Consider the following 22,660-nt stretch of genomic DNA (forward strand, 5'->3'; position numbering starts at 1 on the left):
ACATTGCTTGTATTGTACTTGATTGCTTATCTTCAACACTTTAAATACTTGTGATTGTTCACTGTGCTGCATCAATTAACTCATTTAGCATTCATACATCGAAACTTTGTGTTTTACTTGCAAACTAGTTCCAAATCATAGTAGTTTTCGAAAATACACACTTAGCCAAAAAGCACTATTCAACCCCCCCCCCCCCCCCCTAGTGCAAGACCATCACCACATTTTAAAAGGGCCCAAGGGAGCTGCAGTCATTGCTCATTTAAATATCCAGCTTGCAATATGGAGAATGTAGTTTGGTTGCTCAAGCAGTTATGAGAATACAATCATCTTGATATGGGCAGCCATGTGTACCTAATCTTCCTACCACAATTTCCCTCTGTGTAAAGATCCACATGAACAACAATCCTCTTCGGCCCACCAACATTAACAATGTGTTGTCTGTGAATATCATGCCTAGGGCTGCAATCGGTTTTATTTGGTTCAGTTATTAACAAAAACGAACACTGAACAGAAATTTTCAATTTTAAAATTTCACAAACTGACACTGAACTGTAAACCTTCGGTTTATAAAAAACCAAACCGCCGGTTTTCCGGTTCAGTTCGGTTAAACATTGGTTTTCAAAATTTTAAATTATAACAAACTTTTAGCCATTAGGCTCCATGGGCCTGCAGGCTAGCCCACACCCAAAACATGGGCCCAATTTGTAAGGCTGGAGGCTGAAGAGGAGGGAGGGGTGGAGTTGGTATTTATAAGAAGGGAAACTAATTCCTTTGCATGAAAAGTGTGAGCCATTTAGAGGTAGTGTTTCGAGATCCTAGAGCAGTGTCGAGAGCTGCGGACGGCAGAGTGAAGAAAAAGGGGGAAGAGGAGTGCGTGGAGGCCACGCATTGCCGGAGAATTAGTTCACCGAGGACAGCCAAAAGCTCTGCAACTTCGTGCGAGTTGACATGGATAAACAACAACAACAACAAAAAACCAAGCCTTAGTCCCACTAAGTAGGGTCGGCAATATTAATCCTTTTCTGCCAATTTATGTGATCATGGACCATTTCTTTTGATAGATTCAAGGATATTAAATCCTTACTATCTCCTCCCAAGTTATTTAAAGTCTACCCCTACCCCTTCTACTGCCCCCCACAGTAACTAAGTCACTCTTCCTCACAAGTGCACTATAAGGCCTACGTTGCAAGTGTCCATACCATCTGAGTCGTCCCTCCCTTATCTTATCTTTTATAGGACCTACACCTAACTTACCACGAATATGTTCATTCCTTAATTTATCTTTCAATGTTATACCACTCATTCATCTAAGCATTCTTATCTCGACAACTTTTACTATTTGGATATTATGTTTCTTCATTGCCCAACATTCTGATCCATATAGCATAGCTGGTCTTATAGCTGTCCTATAAAACTTCCCTTTCAATTTTAAGGATATTCTACGATCACATAGCACACTTGAAGCACTTCTCCATTTTACCCAACCTGCTTTAACTCTATGCATTACATCATCTTCAATTTCTCCTTTAGCTTGCATAATAGATCCAAGGTATCGAAATCTACAAGTGCTATTTATTTCTTCATCATCAAGATTTACTTTGTCTCCAATATTCCTCCTATCATTACTAAAATTATATTTCATATATTCTGTTTTATTTCTACTTATCCTAAAGCCTCTAGATTCCAAAGCTTCTCTCCATAATTCTAACTCAACCTCTACTCCGTCCCTAGTTTCGTCAATTAATACAATATCATTTGCAAACAACATACACCATGGAACCTCCTTTTGAATACTCTTAGTCAATTGGTCCATCACTAAAGTAAAAGGATAAGGACTCAAAGCAGATCCTTGATGTACACCTATGATAATTAAAAATTCTCTAGTTTCTCCATCTATAGTCCTTACACTAGTCATTACTCCATCGTACATATCCTTAATGACATCAGTATACCTACAACATACACCCTTTTTTTTCTAAAACCCACCATAGAACTTCCCAAGGTATCCTATCATATGCTTTCTCAAGGTTAATAAATATCATATGCAAATTCCTCTTCTTTTACCTAAACTTTTCCATTAATCTTCTTAAAAGATAAATAGCTTATGGGGTAGATCTCCCAGGCATAAAACCAAATTGATTTTCTGAGATTTTCGTTTCTAACCTTAATCTTTGTTCAACTACCCTTTCTCATAGTTTCATCGTATGACTCATAAGTTTAATTCCACGATAGTTATTACAATTTTGAATATCTCCATTATTTTTGTATATAGGTATTAAAGGCATTTTCTTAGTTTTTACAATTGTATTAAATAAATTAGTTAACCATATAATTCCGTTATCACCCAAGCATCTCCAAGCTTAAATTGGGATGTTATCTGGTCCCATAGCTTTCCCATTTTTCATCTTTTTTAGTGCAAACTTAACTTCGTTAACTCTAATTTTGCGAATAAATCTTATATTTTTAGTCTTTTCCTCATTTGACAATTCTAAGTTTAAGCCTTCTATTTGGTTTTCGTTAAACAACTTACTAAAGTAACTTCGCTATCTTTCTTTCATATCTTCGTCCTTAACCAAGATAATATCATCCTCACTTTATACATTTTACATTTCCTAAGTCTTTGCTCTTCTTTTATCTAGCTTTAGCAAGTTTAAATATATCTCTTTCCCCTTCTTTTGTACCTAATCTATCATACAAACTATTAAATGATCTATATTTAACTTCACTAACAGCCCTTTTTGCATCTTTTCTTACCTCCTTATATTTTTCAAAGTTTTCTCAGTTTCTACATTTTTGCCACATTTTATACCAAATTCTTTTTTGTCTTTAAGACTTTTTGTACATCTTTATCCCACCACCAACTTTCTTTGCTATTCAAGAATTTTCCCCTTGATTCACCTAAAATCTCTTTTACTATCTTTTTAATAGAGCTAGCTAATCTATTCCAAAGAGTATTTGTATCTATCTCATCCTCTAAGGTCCAATCCCCATCTTTGATCATTATATCTTTAAATTTTATTATATTTTCTCCTTTTAGGTTCCACCATCTAGTTCTCCTACATTGGCTTATTTTATCCTTTTTCTTCTATTTTTTAATACATATATCTAACACTAAGACTCTATGTTGTGTGGTTAGGCTTTCACCTGGAATAACTTTACAATCTTTGCATGATAAACGATCTACCCTCCTAGTTAAAAAGAAATCTATTTGACTTCTATTTTGTCCACTTTTTAAAGGTTATTAAGTGTTCTTCTCTCTTCTTAAAGCAAGTATTCATTATACTAAAATCATATGACGTAGCAAAGACTAAGATCATCTCCCCAGACTCATTTTTGTCTCCATATACATATCCTCTATGTATCCTCTCATAATTTTTATTATCTCTTCCAATGTGTCCATTCAGATATCCTCTTATAAATATTTTCTCAGTCCCTGGTATGCCTTGTATAATACTATACATATCTTCCCAAAATTGTCTCTTAAGATTTTCTGCTAAGCCAACTTGAGGAGCATAAGCACTAATGATATTTATTATCTTTTGTCCTAATAGATTTTTATAATTCTATCCCTTACTCTAGTTACATCCACAACGCTATCTTTTAAGTTTTTGTCTATAATAATGCCTACTCCATTCTTATGTTTTTCTTTTCCAGTGTACCAAAGTTTAAATCCTTATTTATCGATTTCTCTAGCTTTCTCCCCCACCCACTTAGTTTCTTGAAAACAAATTATATTAATTCTTCTTCTAATCATTGTATCCACAATTTCCATGCTTTTACCCATAAGTGTCCTTATATTCCAAGTTGCTAATCTAATCCTAATTTTCTGAACTAATGTCTTTACCTGCCCACATCCAGAATGATGTAGGAACCCTCGCATATTTGACACCATACCCGGGCGCTGACACGGCGTGTCGCTTTGGGGCAACGACCTAGCCCACCCTCGCCCACTTTTCGCTACACCCGGGTGGTTCAAGTGCAACGCGTCGCTCGTAGGAGACACCCCAGCAAATATTCGGTAAGGATTCATATCATAGTGATCTGACAAATTTTATGTTGGCTGTCAGCTACCTAATGCAACCCTCCTCCTTAACCCGACCTTGGGACCAGTTGTGTGTGAAAAAATTAAGACATTAAGACCGGCTCCTTAACCTGGGCTTGGGACCGGCTCGTAGGGGACGCCCCAACAAATATTCGTCTTCTCTCTTACCAATAGTCCAAGTCCTAAACTTGAGGGCTTTCGCGGCGACTGTGGTGATGCGACCACATCTGGAGGACAACTTGGTCATTTTCTCGGCAAAACTCCGACAACTGCATTTGAAACAAAGATATATGGCTATGATCTGAAGACCATAGCCACAAGCTTACTGCGCGGGTTCTTCGATGAGAAGAAGCCTGCTGCTTGAATTGAATGGGTTCTCTAAATATTACAGTATTATATAAAATTATGCAATTATAATTTATTAATTCGGTTTTCGATTTTTCCAGTTCAGTTTTGGACCAAAACCGAAACCCAACCCAAAGACCAAACCAATAAGTGTTTCAGTTCAGTTTCAGTCTGGTTTTCAGTTTTTCAGTAATTTTGTACACCCCTAATCATGCCTCTCTCCACCTCCACGACTGCAACAAAACATTTGATGATGCAGCCCATAGCAACTTAGAAAACCAACCAACCAAATCAAATCACGCTAAATGTCAAAACTGTTAAAACATTGCAAAATGGAAGACCTAATCACAGTGATAGGTCTCTCCCTCCACTCATAATATATACCAAGTACATGAAAATGACAATATTGCCCTTACTAGCTCATACGTTAACTCACGGTTACTAACCCAACAATAACACACAACAGTAATATTTAATAACTACAATAACCAATAAAACTCCCCCTCAAGCTGGAAAATAGATATCATATGCTCCTAGCTTATTACAAATGGATTTAACTCAAGCATCCCCCAAAGCTTTAGTGAGTAAATCAGCAAGTTACTTCACATCAGTCCTTGTAATGAGCTTTTGCACAAGTTTCTCTTGAACGAAGAGACAATCAACTTCGATGTATTTCATTTGCTCAAGCAAGACTAGGTTGGAGGCAATATGAATCTTAAATTGATTAACGCACATAAACTCCACAAACCAAGAATGTGGAAATCCAAGTTCTTCTAACATCTTCTTAAGCTAAATAAGCTCACATGTAGTTTGTTTCATGACCCAATACTCCTACTTAATGACTCCAGAAGCTCACCTTTGAGTATCTCAGGATACGAATGACAGCATCCTAGTGACTTACTAACTACAATAACCAGTAGAACTCACCCTCAAGCTGGAAAATAAATATCATATGCTCCTAGCTTATTACAAATGGATTTAACTCAAGCATCCCCCAAAGCTTTAGTGAGTAAATCAGAAAGTTACTTCACATTAGTCCTTGTAATGAGCTTTCGCACAAGTTTCTCTTGAACAAAGTGACATTCAACTTCGATGTGTTTTATTTGCTCAAGCAAGACTGGGTCAGAGGCAATATGAATCTTGAATTGATTAACACACATAAAATCCATAAGACCAAGAATGTCGAAATCCAAGTTCTTCTAACATCTTCTTAAGCTAAATAAGCTCACATGTAGTGTGTTCCATGGCCCAATACTCCTACTTAATGATTCCAGAAGCTCACCTTTGAGCATCTCAAGGTACGAAAGGCAGCATCCCAGTGACTTGTTCTCTAAGAATCAAAAAATTGGCTCACAACACTTGTTACGATGTCTTTGAGGTTCAGCCAACAAATCACCCACATCTAGCACTAACTTGCTGTTAGGATCCATAAGTAGATAGACATGTTTGGATCCCCAAAGTCCAATTTCATCTTAATGGTCTAGGGTATACCTTTTCCGTGACAAGACAGTCCTAATACAATCTAGATACTTCTGTCCAAAGATGTATTTCAATCGCCCTAAATCCTTGGTCCTAAAAAAATGCTTCAAGCTCTAGATACCTCAATCATCATCACAAGTAATCACAATATCATCCACATACACAATGTGCAAAATCCTACCTAAGAAATATGATGATAAAATACAAATTGGCTACTGCACACTGGTGAAGACCAAGCTCAAGTCTTATAACATTGAAACGACCAAACCATGCCCTCAAAGACTCCTCCAAACCATGCAAGGATTTCTTATGCCAACACGATAATCATGAGTCGTGACTCCCCTTGAGCAACAAACAATCTCCTCCTAAAGATCACTGTGCAAAAAGGCATTCTTCACATCTATGTAAAGACCAATGACACCCAGTGTCTAAGGAGATGAGCAAAAGGCAAGTTTGGCAACTGAGGAGAATGTGTCAAAATAGTCCGAATTGTACACCTGATTGTATCCATTAGCAACAAGGTAGGCCTACAAATGAGCCATAGAACCATCTGGATTGACTTTCATGCCATACCAACACTATACCAACACAACAATACAACAATTTTGAAAAAATGAGGATGCAACATAGTTGGGATATGTTAATTAATTAACATATAATATATAAGAATATTTTTTTCTTTTAGATGACAAATAATGAGGTAATTTTAATTTCAAATAAAATATTAATGCACAGTTATATACCATAAGTTCACCCATCAAAGTTTTAAAAACTTCGAAACAAATAGACCAAAGAAAGAAAGAAAAAAACACTTTAAAACACAATCCCTCCCTCATCCCCACTTATCCAAATAAAATCCCATAAAAAAAAAAACACACACACACACACACACATACCTATATCTCCAAACTCTCTTTTGTCCCCATTTATTCAAACAAAACCTAGCAGAAAATACGTACACCCATATCTCCAAAATACACCACCCTCCCTCCCTCCCTTGTCCCCACTTATCCAAACAAAATCCCGCAGAAAATACACCTACCTATATCTCCCCTCCCTCCCTCCCTCCCTCCCTTCATCGTCCTCCCATATCCAAACAAAATCCCATAGAAGAAGACACACATGGCTATATCCAAAATACCCCTTCCTTGTCCCCATTTACTCCCTCCGTCAAAGTCTATCCCCCCTTCCTTGACCCCACTTATCCTCGGTGTCAAAATTAACATAGCTTTATCCAAAATACCCCCTCCTCAACCCCATTTATTTCCCTCTGTCACAGACCATCTCTTTCTTCCTCACCGCCACTTATCCTTTCCATCAAAACACATACACCTCTCTCTGATGATCAAGAACAAACCAAGAAGCAAGGTCTTAAATTTCGATTTCGACTCAAATTTCGAAGCTCCAAAAGTACGGAAATTTCGACGGAAATTTTGATTTCAATGTCAATTTCGATTTCGATTTGAAAAAGTAACGGAATTCAGTAATAAAGCATGAAATTCTTTGTGAAGCTTTAAAAATGGTTAACAAACATAATAATATAAGTTTTAGGACTAATATATTACAAATTATATGCATCTATGTTTTGTATGAGGTGGAAAAGTTGTAAAATAGTATGTGTATCAAATATATTTAAGATAATGTACACTAAAAATATTCAGTTAATACAAATGAAATTCATAAATCATTTAAATATTATTTATTATACAAATAATGATAATTTAGACATGAATGGTTAAATAAAATGTTACCGTAAGTTTATTTTTTCATATAATTTCAAAAGCACTTGTAATAATCTTTTGTTTTGACAAAATAAATAAAATAAATAATGATAGAATTTCACTTCACTCCTAAATTTCTCATTTGAATTCTAAGGAAATTTTATTGTATAGTTAAAATTTCGGCAAGTTTCGCTAAAATTTCGAGATTTCAATAAATTTCGGATGATTCATTTAGATTTCGACCGAAATTATACAAGACAGAAATCGAATGCCATTTCGATTTCGAGGGTGACAGAAATCGGAAATTTCAACAATTTCGTGGAAATTTAAGACTATGCCAAGAAGAGTAGTAGCCTTCGAGGCTTCGACATAAGCCAAGCAGGAACTAGGTAGCAGGTTTTGAAACTAGAAGGGGAATGAACGTCTTTAGCGAAGCGGGTTGGAAGGTTAGGCGAACAAGCAAGAGAATCTTGTGCTAGGGCTCCAAATCTAGGAGGAATCTCAAGTTCTAACATTTGCCTCTTCTTCTTCTTCCTCTCCAATTGTTGTTCTTTTTTTTTTTTTTTTTTTTTGGGGTTTTGCATAAAGGAACCAAAGGAAAACCTAATGCTTTTGCAGCAAAAGTGTCTTGAACATGTCAAAGTAATGTCGTGTTGTGACGTGTCTAGGGGCGTCCAAGATGTGTCCAAAAGTAAAAACATTGAAATTAATTTTGACATGTTTCATACGCGTATCGGGTCATGTCAGTGTCCGATACGTGTCAAATACTGACATTTAGGCCTCTTAAGAGTGTTGATGTTTCCTAGGTCTAAGTTCCCAAGTATCATTATCCTATAATGCACACATCTCTTCACCATTACAATCCTCCACCCAGAATGCAATAGGGCTGATAGATTTTGGAAGAGTAACAAAAGACAAAGAACTAACACAATAGTAATATGAGGGTTAGAAGAAATCATAGCAAACAAAGATAGAGATTGGATGTTGGGCACATGTGAGTTTACCTTTGGGAACAATAATAGGAAGATCAACATATCGGTAAATAGGATCATTAAAGGGAACTAGGCGTAGAAGTAGAAATTCGAAGATGCTCTCCATCCTTAGTTGTCACCATGTGTACGCCAGCAAATTAAAATGATCCAAGAGACTATAAGGACTACTCTATGAAGAAGCAGGAGGGCTAGGCAAAAATAATAGGTTAAGATCTGGAAGGCTAAGCAAAGGAAAGGACTCATCAAGGTCAGTAGAACTCAAGGAATAAAAATAGTATGGAATGGACTCAAAGAAGGTGACATACAAAGAATCGATGTAAAGTACGATTATAACATCAATATCCCTTTTGAGTACAAGAGTAGCCCAAAAAAATTACTCGATAACGCGAGGGTCCAACTTATCCATTCATTCCTAGACTTAACTAGAACTGGACAAAGGACACACAACCAAATATTCAGGATGAAAGTGAGAAAAAGGAGTCATTGAAAAGATAAATGAATATAGGACTTTACCACCAAGAACAAAGGATGACATTTTATGATGAGAGAGCAAGCACAGCATCACTCCATTTTATCGTGGAGTTTGGGTGCAAGATGACTAATGGGTCATACCAGAGTTAGTCATATATTGGGTAGTGAAGTGCTCCATAGCATTATCACTACAAAGTATCCTAACTTGTACATCAAACTGAATCCTTATGTGAGAGTAGAAAGCATAAAAGATATTGAACAACTCAAAGATCTTTCATTAAATAGTTATCAACAAAGCTACAAAAGTAACAAAGTGTTGAAACCTTAACTTTGACGCAACATGACAAGGACCTCAAACATTGGAATAGACTAACATGAAAGAGTTGACTACTTGTTTATTGACTCGGGAGGCCATGGGAACACGATGGTGCTTTCCCAATTAACAAGACACACTCAAGATGAGACACAAAATGCAAAGTAGGAACTAGCTATTTTAAACTTGTCCAATGAAGGATGACCAAGGCAAAAGTGGATTTGAAATGGTGCAGCAACAAAGCTGCAAGCAATAGAAGGAGAAAGTGACTCAAAATAGTAAAGTTGACCTGCCTCACGTCCTATGCCAATCCTCTCCGTCATCTTCAAATCCTAAATAATAATAGAATCAAGAATGAAGGTTAACAACAATTTAACAACTTTGTAATCTTATAGATAGACATGAGATTAAGGGGAATTTAGGAATGTACAAAACATAAGAAAGAGAGATTAACAAAGTAGGATTTACTATTCCTTAATAACTGTATAAGTGGACCATCAGCAACAATGACTCCAAGTAGATTTTTAGAATACTGAATGTAGAAAAGAAGTTGGTTACACTTGTCATATGGTTAGTGGTGGCAGAATTGGTAACCCAAAGTTGGCGGCAGAGATACCAAACGATAGATGTAGGGTTGCCTGTCCAAGAAAAAGATGCAAATGTGGTGAGATGCTTACTAGGATGCCTAATACAACAAGAACTGTCTCCTTTGAGATAGTTGTAGTACACTATTCACCAATGGTTGAACAAGACTAATGAGGGAAACATACTTTTGTAATTTCTAGAGTCCATCCCTACACACAAAACCTAAACTACAAGATCAAATTAGGAGCACACAAAAACAATATATTTTTGAGGTTTGTGGACTCCTTCTAACACTCACAAATGAGACCAACAAGGAACAAGGTCAAGAGCCAAAAAAATAAGAACAACACGAACATGGTGAACAACTAAAATGGCCACGAATGAGTCACAAACAAACTAGCATAACATTACCACAAACCCAAGAAACTAACAACCCTAATGGTATCAAACAACTATTACCAAAGTGCTAGGAGTGGACAAATGAAAATGTTTGGATCTCTGAACAAAAGGAAAGATCAATAAGTTGAATGGGTTATGGAAGTATTTAAGGGTTATGGAAGTATTTAAGGCATACAGGAAAAAATCATAGCAAAAACAAAGCTCAAAAACCTCTCTAGCGCTTACACATAAGGGCACATGAGACTTCCACTAGCAAAGAAATTTCATAGCATGATAGATCAGCATGTACTATGGCTGTATATGAGATTGGTTTTGCAAAATCTGAAGGGGATCATGAGATTCTCAAATGGCAATGACATCCAAGAATTTTCTACCTAGTGCTATGTTTTTTGGTGACTTCTGGAGTTGTATATGGTCTCTTGTGGTGTAGATGATCCTCCTACCATGGTAGACATGCAGTGGATTTAGAGTTTTAGGCCTCGCTTTGTTGGTAGCTTTGGCAACTAGGGTTTAGGTCTCAAAATTATCTGATACCATGTTAAAATTTCGTGTAAAACGGAAGACCTAATCACAAATGATGGGTATTTCCCTCTATTTATAAAATATGCCAAGTAAATAACAATGCCCACATTACCCTTACTAGCTCACACATTAACTGCACTTACCAACAAAATACTAGAGCAACTAGTAACCAAAACTGACCAATCGCACTAAAGATTAGAGAAACTACAACCAATAAAAGTCCAAAGAAAAAACCCACACCGATGCAAAAATACAATAAGCAATTGTGTCCCAAATCAAATCAATACGGAAAGAATGATCGTTAAAAATATGAGCATTTCTCTTTAAGTGTCACAAATTTTGAAAAAAATTTCAGTTTCAAAAAAGAAAATGCAGCACGTACGGTTATAGAGGGAGAAAAGAAGATGAGATTTGAGGGAAAAGACACACTCAAGAGTCCCCTAGAGCTCACATTCAGCTCCAAATATGCTCTCTTTGTATATTAATAATAATTGGACATACAGAGCGAAAATACCCCCAACACATCCCACCTAATTACTAAAATAACATATTCTCGCCTAACCCTAGCTTGTTAAAATAACTAGACAAAATGGATTTAAACAAATCCTTCACGAAAACATATTCCAACTAATCCATAGATTTGAAAAATGGGGTCCTCACAATCTTCTTCAACACAACATCCTTTACAAAATGACAATCAACATCAATGCGCTTTGTCCTCCCATGAAAATGCTGGTTTGCTAGCAATATAAATGGCAGCTTGATTATCATGAAACATATATATGGTTTTGTGAATAAACGAGACTTCATCCCACAAGCTCACTAAGTCAACTAACAAGATTACTTTAGCATTGGATCCTGCTGTAGTGGTTCGTTTCTTGCTATGTCAAGTAACAAGATTACCATTGACAAATGTATAGAATCCAGTAGTAGACCATCAATCTTCATCAAAGCCAGCGCAACATGCATTAGTGTATCCCATGATTCTCCAGTTTCTGCTACATTTATATATCAATCAGGGAGAGCTATTGAGATGCTGCAGAATCCTACAAATAACATTATATATGTTAGGTCTAGTAATAGTCAAGTAGATCAACTTACCAACCAACTGCCTACATCAATGTTTGAGTACAACATCCCTATACAACTCCATGTTGGTATCCCTATGAGCGTCAAGTGGACTAGCTTCCGACACACCATTCTCACTTAAGAAGTTCAAGGTACATTGGGATACGTTCAGCCTTTTTTTTCCACCATACAATCTCAATACCAAGAAAGCAATACAGAGTATCTAAGTACATAACTTGAAAATTTTGCTCATCTGCAATCTTTTCGTTCATTGCCATTGATGACGATATCATCAACATAAACTACCAGAAGTACCATGCCTGTCTCCTTTCTGTGATCAAGACTGAATTATTCGAGTAGCATTGGATTAAACCAATGCGGAGACCACCATACTAAATTTCTCAAACCAGGCTCAAGGAGTGCCCTTTTGCAACTTACATATCTTACAACTCTCGCTGTGAGCAACATACCCAGGAGGTGCTCCATGTACACATCTTCTTATAAGGGCAAGTCAAAATTCATTGCCAACAAGATCAATACACAAATGAAATTTAGTTATGCAACAGGAGAGAAGATTTTAAAATAATAAATATCATATTTATTGGGTGCGCCCTTGGTAATCAATCCAGCCCAAAGCCATTAGATAGAGCTGTCAGAAAATAATTGGCTAAGGTACAAGATCTGAAATCAAATCATCTGGTTCACTGTGTTTCTTCATTCAAGTAAGAAATTGATTAAGCAACTTACACCAAAAGAGAGCTTTCTAGAAGACACCGGTAGAAAATTGATCCTCCATTATTATCGCTTGAAGAAGGCAATGTGTTTATTGCCTTGTGTGTCAAGTTTGGGATTGGCTTTGAGAAGCTGTAGGTCCATTGTGGCTTTATATATTTTGATAAAAAAATAAATATATATGTTAATAGAGAGAATGTACAAGTTTGAAGAATATGAAATCTTCCTAAAAAGAAAACCAATCATGCTAAACATTGTTAAGAGTCAAACCATTGAAGCAACCTGATTAACAGCCCATAATGAAGCCAAATACTGAATCTTATCCCAAAACAAAGACCAAGAAGCTTCTCCTTTGAAAGTACAGGAGTTCTTTTCAACTGAACACCCCACAACACATCATACAACTCATATCTCCAAAGAGCTGATCTGTCATTACTCCTTCCAAAGCCGGAAAAAGAAATAGTCAACATATCCTCCACCGACTTAATAGAAACCCAAATTTCCCCAATTAACACCAAATAGTCTATTCCAAATCCCCCATGAGAAAGAATAATACAAAAACAAATGAGAGACAGGTCCAAAACAATCAAAACAAAAAACACACATCTGGGGAAGCCTTAAAAGGCCTCCCATCTACAACTGATTGTTAGTGTTAACTCTATTAAGAACAACCAACCAAATAAAAGCCTTAATTTTATAAGGAATTTTGGCCCTCCAATTACTATGAAATAGAGAAAAAGACAAATTAAACTCAGTAACTTGATCAGCGTAAGAACCAACCTCAAGCAACAAATCAAAGACTCAACAACACCCAACCAACTCCTTACTAGTAGGATGATCCACCAAATCCCATGTCCCTCGAGCAGTCAAGGCATTTGTTTCTACATCCATTGCAAGTTTCCACACAAGGTTAGCAAGCATTTCAACATGTGAGGAAGGGATAGAAAAAAACAAAATAGACCATAAAAAAAAATATGTAGTAATAGAAAGGTGAAAACTAAAACATAATGAGCAGATAAGCAACTAAGGATTACTAAGTACAAGTTCATGTACCTTTTTCAGTTGGCAATTAGCCTTGGTGGTAGTGATGTTTGCACATCTTTTTTGTCATTCATAAACCCTTAATCATTCGCCAACTCAATAACTAATTGATTGTGAAGAGTGGAAGTTTCCTATGGGAGGAAGGGTATGAACAAATGGATGAACACATAAAGGGGGGATGAAGGATTGTTGATGGACTCAAAATAGAGTATCTAATACCCGATACAGAGAAATAAGGTGTACCATAAAAAAAGGTAACATCTACCCCACAAGGGTGGGAATCATAATATTTCTTCCCTTCTCTTTAGGTGCCATGCCTAGCTTACTAGTTACCACTAGTGTGTTCATTCTTTAATTTATCTTTTTTTGGAGTTATACCACTCATTTACCTTAGCATTCTCATTTCATAGAATTTTGCTATTTGGATGTGTTGTTTCTTAGTTGCACAGTATTCTAATGCATATAGCAAAGCTGGCCTTATAGCCATCTTATAGAACTTTTTATTTAAGGGTGCATTTGGTTCACAACATCTTTCAATATTCCTAGAAATGAGATGCCCATGGCATCTTATTCCCACATTTTTTTGGGTACCGAAATTTGATGTGGTGAGCATCATAATATTCCTAGAAAAGAAGGATTTCGACAAAACATGGGAATCTGATTCCCACTCTCCCCCATGGTTAAGTTTCAACAGTATGGGAATCCCATTCCCATGGGAGTCCTTCTAGGACCAAATTGTCCTCTCTATTTTGGTTGATTGAAAATCAATTTCCCTATACTATAGTATTATTGCATGACATTATTATATATATTATTATGTTATAATAGTATAATATAATGGTTAAAATGTGAAGACCATATTGCTCCCCTTTTTGGTTAATTACATTATTAAATGTAAATTTATTTAATTTAAGATTGTTGAAAGTCTGAAGACATGGATTCAATTAGGTATAATTCTCATAGTTTTATGTGTTGAAAATATAATTATTCTTCATGTATTGTTTATATACATGTCAAGGGTATAATGATCATCTAGGATTCCCATGTTTTACCAAGCACTAACATGGGCATTCTGGGCACCCTTTGTACATTCCTAGGAATCTTACAACGCACACTAACAAAAGTATTCCCAGAGGCAAGCATCTCATTCTCAGGAATGACTGAATGAGATTCGTAGATGAGAATATTTTTTATGCCGCAAACCAAATGGTCCATGATCACGCATTACGCCCATTTACCCAACCTGCTTTATATATTACATCTTCTTCAATATCTCCTTCAGCTTGCATAATAGATCCAAGGCATTGAAATCTACTAGTGATATTAATTTTTTTACCATCAAGTTTAATCATTTCTCCAATATTCCTCAAGCCATGACTAAAATTGCATTTCATTTATTCTACCTTATTTATTGACATCTTAAAACCTCTTGATTCTAAAGCTTCTCTCTGTAATTCAAACTTAAATTCTACTCCACTGCTAGTTTTATCAATCAAAACAATATAATCTGCATACAACACACAATGAAACCTCATTTTGGATAGTCCTAATAAATTCATCCACCACTAATGTTAAAGGACAAGGACTCAAAACAAACCCTTGGCGAACACCTATTATGATTGGAAATTTCCCAGACTCTCTACCTCTACTAACACCAATCATTCCTCTATCATACATATTAAGACATTAATATACCTATTGCGTACTTTTTTCTTCATAGAACTTCCGAAATACTCTATAATAGGCTTTTAAACCATATGCAAGACTTTTTCCCTAAACTTTTTTGTAGTTGATCGTCCGTGCATAAAACCAAACTAACTTTCTGAAACCCACATTCCTAACCTTAGTCTTTGTTCAATTACTCTTTCCCAAAGAGTTCCATTTTATGAGTCATAAATTTAATTCCACAATAATTGTTACAATGCCATAAGTTCTGCAAGACTCATAAGTTCCATTGAATGTCTCCCTTATTTTTGTATGTAGGCATTAAAGTGCTTTTCCTCCATTCATTTGCATTTTCTCAGTTCTTATAATTGTGTTAAATAAATTAGCTAACCAAATAATTTCATTATTGCCTAGGCATTTCTTCAATTGGGATGTTATCTAGTCCTATAGATTTCCCTTTTTTCATTTTTTCAAGCATTAACTCCAATTTTGTGGATATCTCAAATTTTTACCTTTCTACTCACTTACCAATTCTAGGTTTAAGCCTTGCACTTGGTTTTCATTAGATAGCTTATTAAGGTAACTTCATTATCTTTCATTTATGTCTTCTTTAAAAAAAAATAATATCGTCCTCATTTTTTATGCATTTGATATTAACTAAGTCCTTTCTCTTTCTCTCTCTAACTTGAGCACTTTAAATACATCTTCTTCCCTTTTCTTTTCTTTTTTGTATCTTGTCTAATATATAAATTATTATATGCTCTATGTTAGCTTTGCTAACTGCTTTCTTTTTTTTGCATCTTTTCTTGCCTCCTTATAATTCTCAAAATTTTCTATGTTTTTATATTTTTGCCATGTCTTAAACCACATTCTTGTTTGTCTTTGTAGCTTTTTGGACGTCTTGATCCCAACACTAACCCTGTTTATTAGCTGACAATCTTCCTTTGTAGTTGCTTAAAGCCTTTTTAACTATTTTTTAATAGAGCTAGCTATCTTACTCCAATAAGTCTTTGCATCTAGTTCTCTTACATTGATCTATATCACCATTTCTCTTCCATTGCTTTTTATGCATGCATACAACACTAATACTCTATGTTGTGGAGTCAAACTCTCACCTAGATAGAAGCACAATCCTTACATGATAAACAATCTACCTTCCTAGTTAAGAAAAAATCTATGTGAATTTTATTTTGTCCACTCTTAAAGATTATTAAGAGTTCCCTTTTCTTAAAGCATGAATTCATTGTATAAAAAGTTAAGAACATATGGCATCGTGAAGTCTAAGATCATATCATTGGACTCATTTTTATCTCCACATCCATGTCCATTTATTCTCCCATAATATCTATTGTCCTCCCAATGAATATTTTCTCAAACCTTGAGATTCCTTATACAAAATTATCCATATCTTCCCAAAATTGTCTTTTAAAGTTTTCTATTAAGCTTAATTGAGGAGCATACACACTAATGACATTTATTATCTCTTGTCCTAAGACCATCTTGATTTTTACAATTCTATCTCCTACTCTTTTAACATCTACAATACTATATTATAGTAATTTTTCTACGATTCCTAACCAATTCTAATATTTTTCTTTCCTGGTTTACCAAAGTTTAAATCATGTTTTTCAATTTCTTTGACTTTTCGCCCTACCCACTTAGTTTCTCGAAGGCTGTGTGTGAAAAGAGTTAAGAAATTAAGTGCAGCACAGGTGGAGCTATCACTTTCACAGGTTGAGGAAACTAAAAAGAAAGAAAAACAAGCATTGTGACATTTTGATGGGGAAAAGATATCAAAGGACTATATTAGGGGGCATAATCATTCTATGCATCTCAGTCTATGGAATTTAGATGTGAAAACTTTTCAACCTAGAGCAATAGCCAACATTTTATTTTATTTTATTTCCTGGCAGTAGCTTACAAAGTTGCTGCTGCACAAACCACTTCATTATCATTTATTGAACCCCTTTAATTACAAAAATGAAACATGCTCACTATTTTATTTATTTATTTATTTTGATAGCAAAAGAACAAATTTCATTACTAAGAGAATAATTTAAAAATAGGAGAATAAGACTTCTCCTATCAAAATTCTAGAAAAAAAAACCAGAAAAAACGAACTAAAAAAAAAATACTATGAAATATCAAAGCAAAAGATTCCTCCATTCTCGCCAAACTTCCAAAAAGCTAACTCCCTTAAAGCATCCAAAGACAATGCACCATAAAAAGGCCAAGTATTGAATCTTCTATCAAACCGGCTGCCAATTCAATTTTTTTCCTGGCAAAATGCATGCATTATGCTCCAACCATAACCCCCACAGCAATGCAAATATACCGCATTTCCAAAGAGCAGCTCTATCCTTCCTTCTTCCAAAACCCTCAAAAGAAATAGCCAACATTCCTTCCACCAATACTAGACAAACCCAAGATTCTCAAAGCACACCAAATAATTTATTCCAGATGCTCCAAGCAAAATCACAGTGTAGTACAAATAAGATGCTGTTTCAGAATTCAAATAACAAGGCACACAAACATCTGGAGATGAGGCATTCAAAGCTCTCCTAATTTGCAACATATTATTAGTAATGATTCTATTAAGCATAGTCAGCCAAATGGAAGACAATCTTTTGGGGAGCTTTAGCCTTCCAAGTAGATGAGTATAGAGGAAAACAAGAGTTGGAACCGGCCAAAACTCCAAAACAGATTTATAAGAATATACTATACCCCTGAATGATCCAAAGCCCAATACCAAGCATCCCAAGCTGAAGAAAGATGACAGTTGTTCAATAATGACAAGAAGGAAGAAATTTTCATCAACTCTATCATTTAGAGATCTTCTGAAATGAAAGTTCCAAGAAACCAGAGGACTAACTGAAGCAACCACAAAGAAATAAATCATACTGTCCTGCCCTGAGCTCAATCGAAAGAGACAAGGAAAAGATGTGGATAAAACATCATTTGTCAACCACGGATCTCTACAAAAATGAATCAGAGACCCCTCCCCACCACAAAATTAACGTGAGGAGTGAATAAGGGATAAATATGAGAAATAGATCTCCATGGACTCTCAGATGAACATTACTAACATTGATATCCCACCCATTCATACCTAACCCATGCTTACTTCTAATCACTTTATGCCAAAGGGAATGATCTTCTAAAAACACTCATTATTTTCATCACAAGAATGATATCCATTAGGCCTGACACTGTTTTCTGTTTGTGCGCTGAATAAAGCCAGTAAACCATTTTTTTGCATTAATTCTGAACATTACATTTACAATATTTTTACCTCCTTGTACTTCACCTCCAAATGGCTCAACATTAACGAAGTTTCAATTCCTCTCATCCATTTAGTGACGATATAGATATTACCAAATTCTCTAGGGCCATACTCTGCCTGGAAATAATCCCCACATTTCACCATCTGCACATATATTGCAATTTAAATAAGAAAGCAAATATACTGGAGTGAGACAAGAAAGTAGAAGAATTAGTTATGGCTCAATGCATTAATAGCATGTATAGCAGCAAACTATAAGTGAACATGCATATGTGCGAGTGGTTGTGTATGTGCATACATGCTTGTGTTTGTTTATGTGTATTCAAGATCATCATAATTCATTTGAAATCCACTTGACAAAAATAAACAATAGATTATGATATGAAGCCAAAACCATCAATCACCTCATAGATGTCAAATGATGGAGCAATAAATCACATCTATGTTTAAGCTGGGGGTTAAGCATCACTAGGTTGAGCACACAACAGATGTAATATAGGTTCGTATGAGAACTTAATGCAATTAAGTTTAATAATATTCCTAATTAATTATGCCTACAATGTTCTATTCATGCAGAATCGAACAAAAGAGTTACGCAATCAATTTTGTGACTCCCAATAATATAAAAATTGTCCTAACACATGGCTTTAATAGACATAAAATTCAATCTCAACACCAAAGATAATCTTGAAGTGATGAAGGTAATAATGTCGTTACAAATAAGAAATAAATTCACTATTCAACGAAGAAAATACAGAACTTAATTACTAAAATAATATATTCCTCCCTAACATTCCACCTCAGTATAAATATCACATAATCTCACCTTGTTACAACAATTGGACATGGGTTTAAATAAAGCCTTCATTGATCTGCAAATTTCACAAATGGAGTCCTCACGACCTTACTCTAAACTCAAAATGGCTTGCTAGAACATATATGGCAGCTTGATTATCACAACATATCTATGGGTTCCAATTTCAAGAAGCCCACCTCTGAGAAAAGAGGCCTCAACCACACAAGCTCACTAACAATGAGAGCCATAGCTTGACATTCTACTGGGACAGTAGATCTTACTACGGCAGTATGTTTCTTGCCATGCAACTAATAAGATTACCTCCCACAAATGCACATTATCCAAAGGTAGACTTCTGATCTTCAATAAAGCCAACCCAATCTACATAAGAGTATCCCACAATGTCATAGTTTCTATTACATTGGAGAGCTCTTGAGATATCGAAGAATCCAAAAAGCAATGTCTTAACATGATTCCTTGGGATTCTCCATAAGTTGATTGACAATTCCTACAACTGATGTCATGTCCAGAGATAATCAAGTAAATCAACTTGCCAACCACTTATACCAACGTTTGGCTTCAAAATCCAATTCAACATCCCTACACAACTTCATGTTCAGATCCCCCAGGAGTATCAATTAATTTATACTATTTAGAAAGACCACAGTATATTTTCAATGAGACTTTTCAACCTTTTCTTGCACATATAATCTTAATGCCAAAGAAGTCATGCAAAGTATCCAAGTCCTTGATTTGAATTTTTCTTGAAGCCATCACTCAACATCTGCAATCCCACAACATCCACTGTTAATGATGACGATATCATCAAAATAACTACCAAAAGGAGAACATATCTCCTTTTTCCAGAGAAAGATCAAATTATCTAAGTAGCACTTGATAGAACCAAATGCAAAGATCACCAAACTAAATTTGTCAAACCAAGAGACTACTTAAGAACATAGGTGGCCTTATGCAACTAACATAACCATTCTCCCCCTAAGCAACAACTCCACCAGTTGCTCCAAGAATAGCTCTTATTGCAAATCCTTATATAGGGCATTCTTCATATCAATTGTTATACAGGCCATTTAGAGAAACAATGAAATCAACACAGGTGTTCTTATTCTCATCTTCCTAAGTTCTGAAAATTTATACTTCTTTTTCAGTATACCGGTCTGCAAATAGAGCAAATAAGCATAAATCCTGATCTTATGAATATCCTTTGCCCATTATATCCTCATCTTCCTAGGGTTCGTCAATTTCTCTATTTGTTCCTAATCCTCTTGACCCTTATTTAGTCAAGTAACATAAGAGAATGTTTCAAAATAATCAATACCATATGTTTGGGTGTACGCCTTGGAACCAATTGAGCTTTAAACAATTCCACAAAACCAATAGAAAGATATTTGATAGTATACATTAAATGACACTTAACAACTCCTTACCAGAATGAAGATCCACAAGTCCCATGTCCCTCTAATATTCAAGAAATCCATTTTTACATCCATGGCATGCTTCCACTTAAGGTCAGTATAGCTCCAACATTTGAAGAAGGGGTAGAAATAGAGGAAATAGACACAGAAAAAGAACGCATGATAACTAGAAGTGAAGAACAAAAACATACTAAGTTTTGGTATGTGAACAATTGGCAAATCCAAGTCAAGTTAATACAAATCTCCAGAGCTTAGAAATCGAGATAATGGCGAGAAAAAGAGGTAGCTACATCGTGGTAATGAAGTTTGCACCTATTTTCAACATTCACAAACCCTTAATCATTTCTATCATTTACAAACCAATGGATTGGGGAGACAAGGATAACTATTCTCTAAAGGTTAAAATAGGAGGATCAATACATAAGAGGGAATCAAAATCTTCAATGGACTCAAAATAAATACAACTAAGGAAGAGCACAAGAGAACTAACGTGTCCCCTCAAAAAATGTGACATAAGCACTTATATAGTGCGAGTGATAGTATCATAACATCAATACCTTTTCTAAGTTCTTCAGTAGTTACCATAAAGACATAACTTATATTGACCATTATGTGAAACATGAACAAAGCATGTGCACCTAAAGACAACAAGACTGAGCAAATTCTTGGTGCATGATAAAGAAGGGAATTAGGGAAAATAACCATTTAAGAAATCACCATTCCAATGAGTTTTGGAAACATGCATATGAAAAGCATAAACCATGCTATATCAAGTAAATTTTCTCTTCAGCAACTTTATTTTGTTAAGTACTATGTATGATCCTTTCAGTCGAGCAAATTCAAATGCATTATCAGATAAAAATTTTCAAATATCACTACTAAAATTTGTTTCATTTCCTTGCAGAATTGAGATTTCAAACTATCTTTTAACAAATAGACCAAGTGACATGCAAGAAATCATCCACAAAGGACACAAAATAAATCATATTCTTGACTCTACATGTATCCCAAATATCAAAATGAATAAGAGGAAACAATGATTTACTATTAGACTCAACTCTAGACAAACAAAACAAAAAAAAAAAAACCCTAATGCGCTCTCCCAACTAACAAGCAAAACACCCAAAATGAGAAATAGACTTTGAAAATGGAAAAAACTTGTTCCAACTTTTAAAGGGATGGACGACCCAAACAAGCATGTCATCAATCAAGAATAACAAAATAAATAGAAATTAAAGAAGTCATGTGGCAGGAACTAGATCTGCTCCCATCACCATCAAAATAGTTTATATCATCCTTCTTGAGTCCTTCACCAATTCTCTTCTTCATCTAAAGATCCTAAATAACACAATGAGTGGTGTCACAAATCTAAATAAATTGAATATTCAATGAAGTAAATACAACAGTTAGGATTAAAGAAGACGAGGAGAAAAGGGGAGAAGAAGAGATACAAAGAGGTGAAGGGCATTGTAGTACTAGAGAGATATGCAAAGAGACTTCAACCCACAAGCTCAATAATAACATGTGCCGTAGCTCGACATCCTACTTGAAGAATGAAACTCACTAATAGTATTTTGTTTCTTGGTATGTTAAGTAACAAGATTACCACCCACAAATACACAATATCCCGTAGTAGACTTCTGATCTTCAATAGAGCCTAACCAACCTCCATCATAGTATCCCACAATCACACAATTTCACATTTATACATAAAAACCTCCACCAGGATGATGCCAAATTCAAAGATAAAGGAGTGTCGGACCCCATCATTGA

General features: G+C 35.3%; 1 protein-coding gene across 1 annotated transcript in view; it reads right to left on the reverse strand.

Annotated features, from left to right (window-relative positions):
- Nucleotides 1-22,660, reverse strand: part of LOC131161517 (protein-tyrosine-phosphatase PTP1) — a 72,791-nt gene that overhangs the window by 26,660 nt on the left and 23,471 nt on the right. Inside the window, exon 5 of the mRNA XM_058117334.1 lies at nucleotides 18,668-18,802. Coding sequence (XP_057973317.1) covers nucleotides 18,668-18,802 — 135 coding nt within the window. The remainder of the gene's footprint in view (nucleotides 1-18,667; nucleotides 18,803-22,660) is intronic.

This window comes from Malania oleifera, chromosome 8, assembly GCF_029873635.1.
Source record: "Malania oleifera isolate guangnan ecotype guangnan chromosome 8, ASM2987363v1, whole genome shotgun sequence".
Classification (NCBI taxonomy): domain Eukaryota; kingdom Viridiplantae; phylum Streptophyta; class Magnoliopsida; order Santalales; family Ximeniaceae; genus Malania; species Malania oleifera.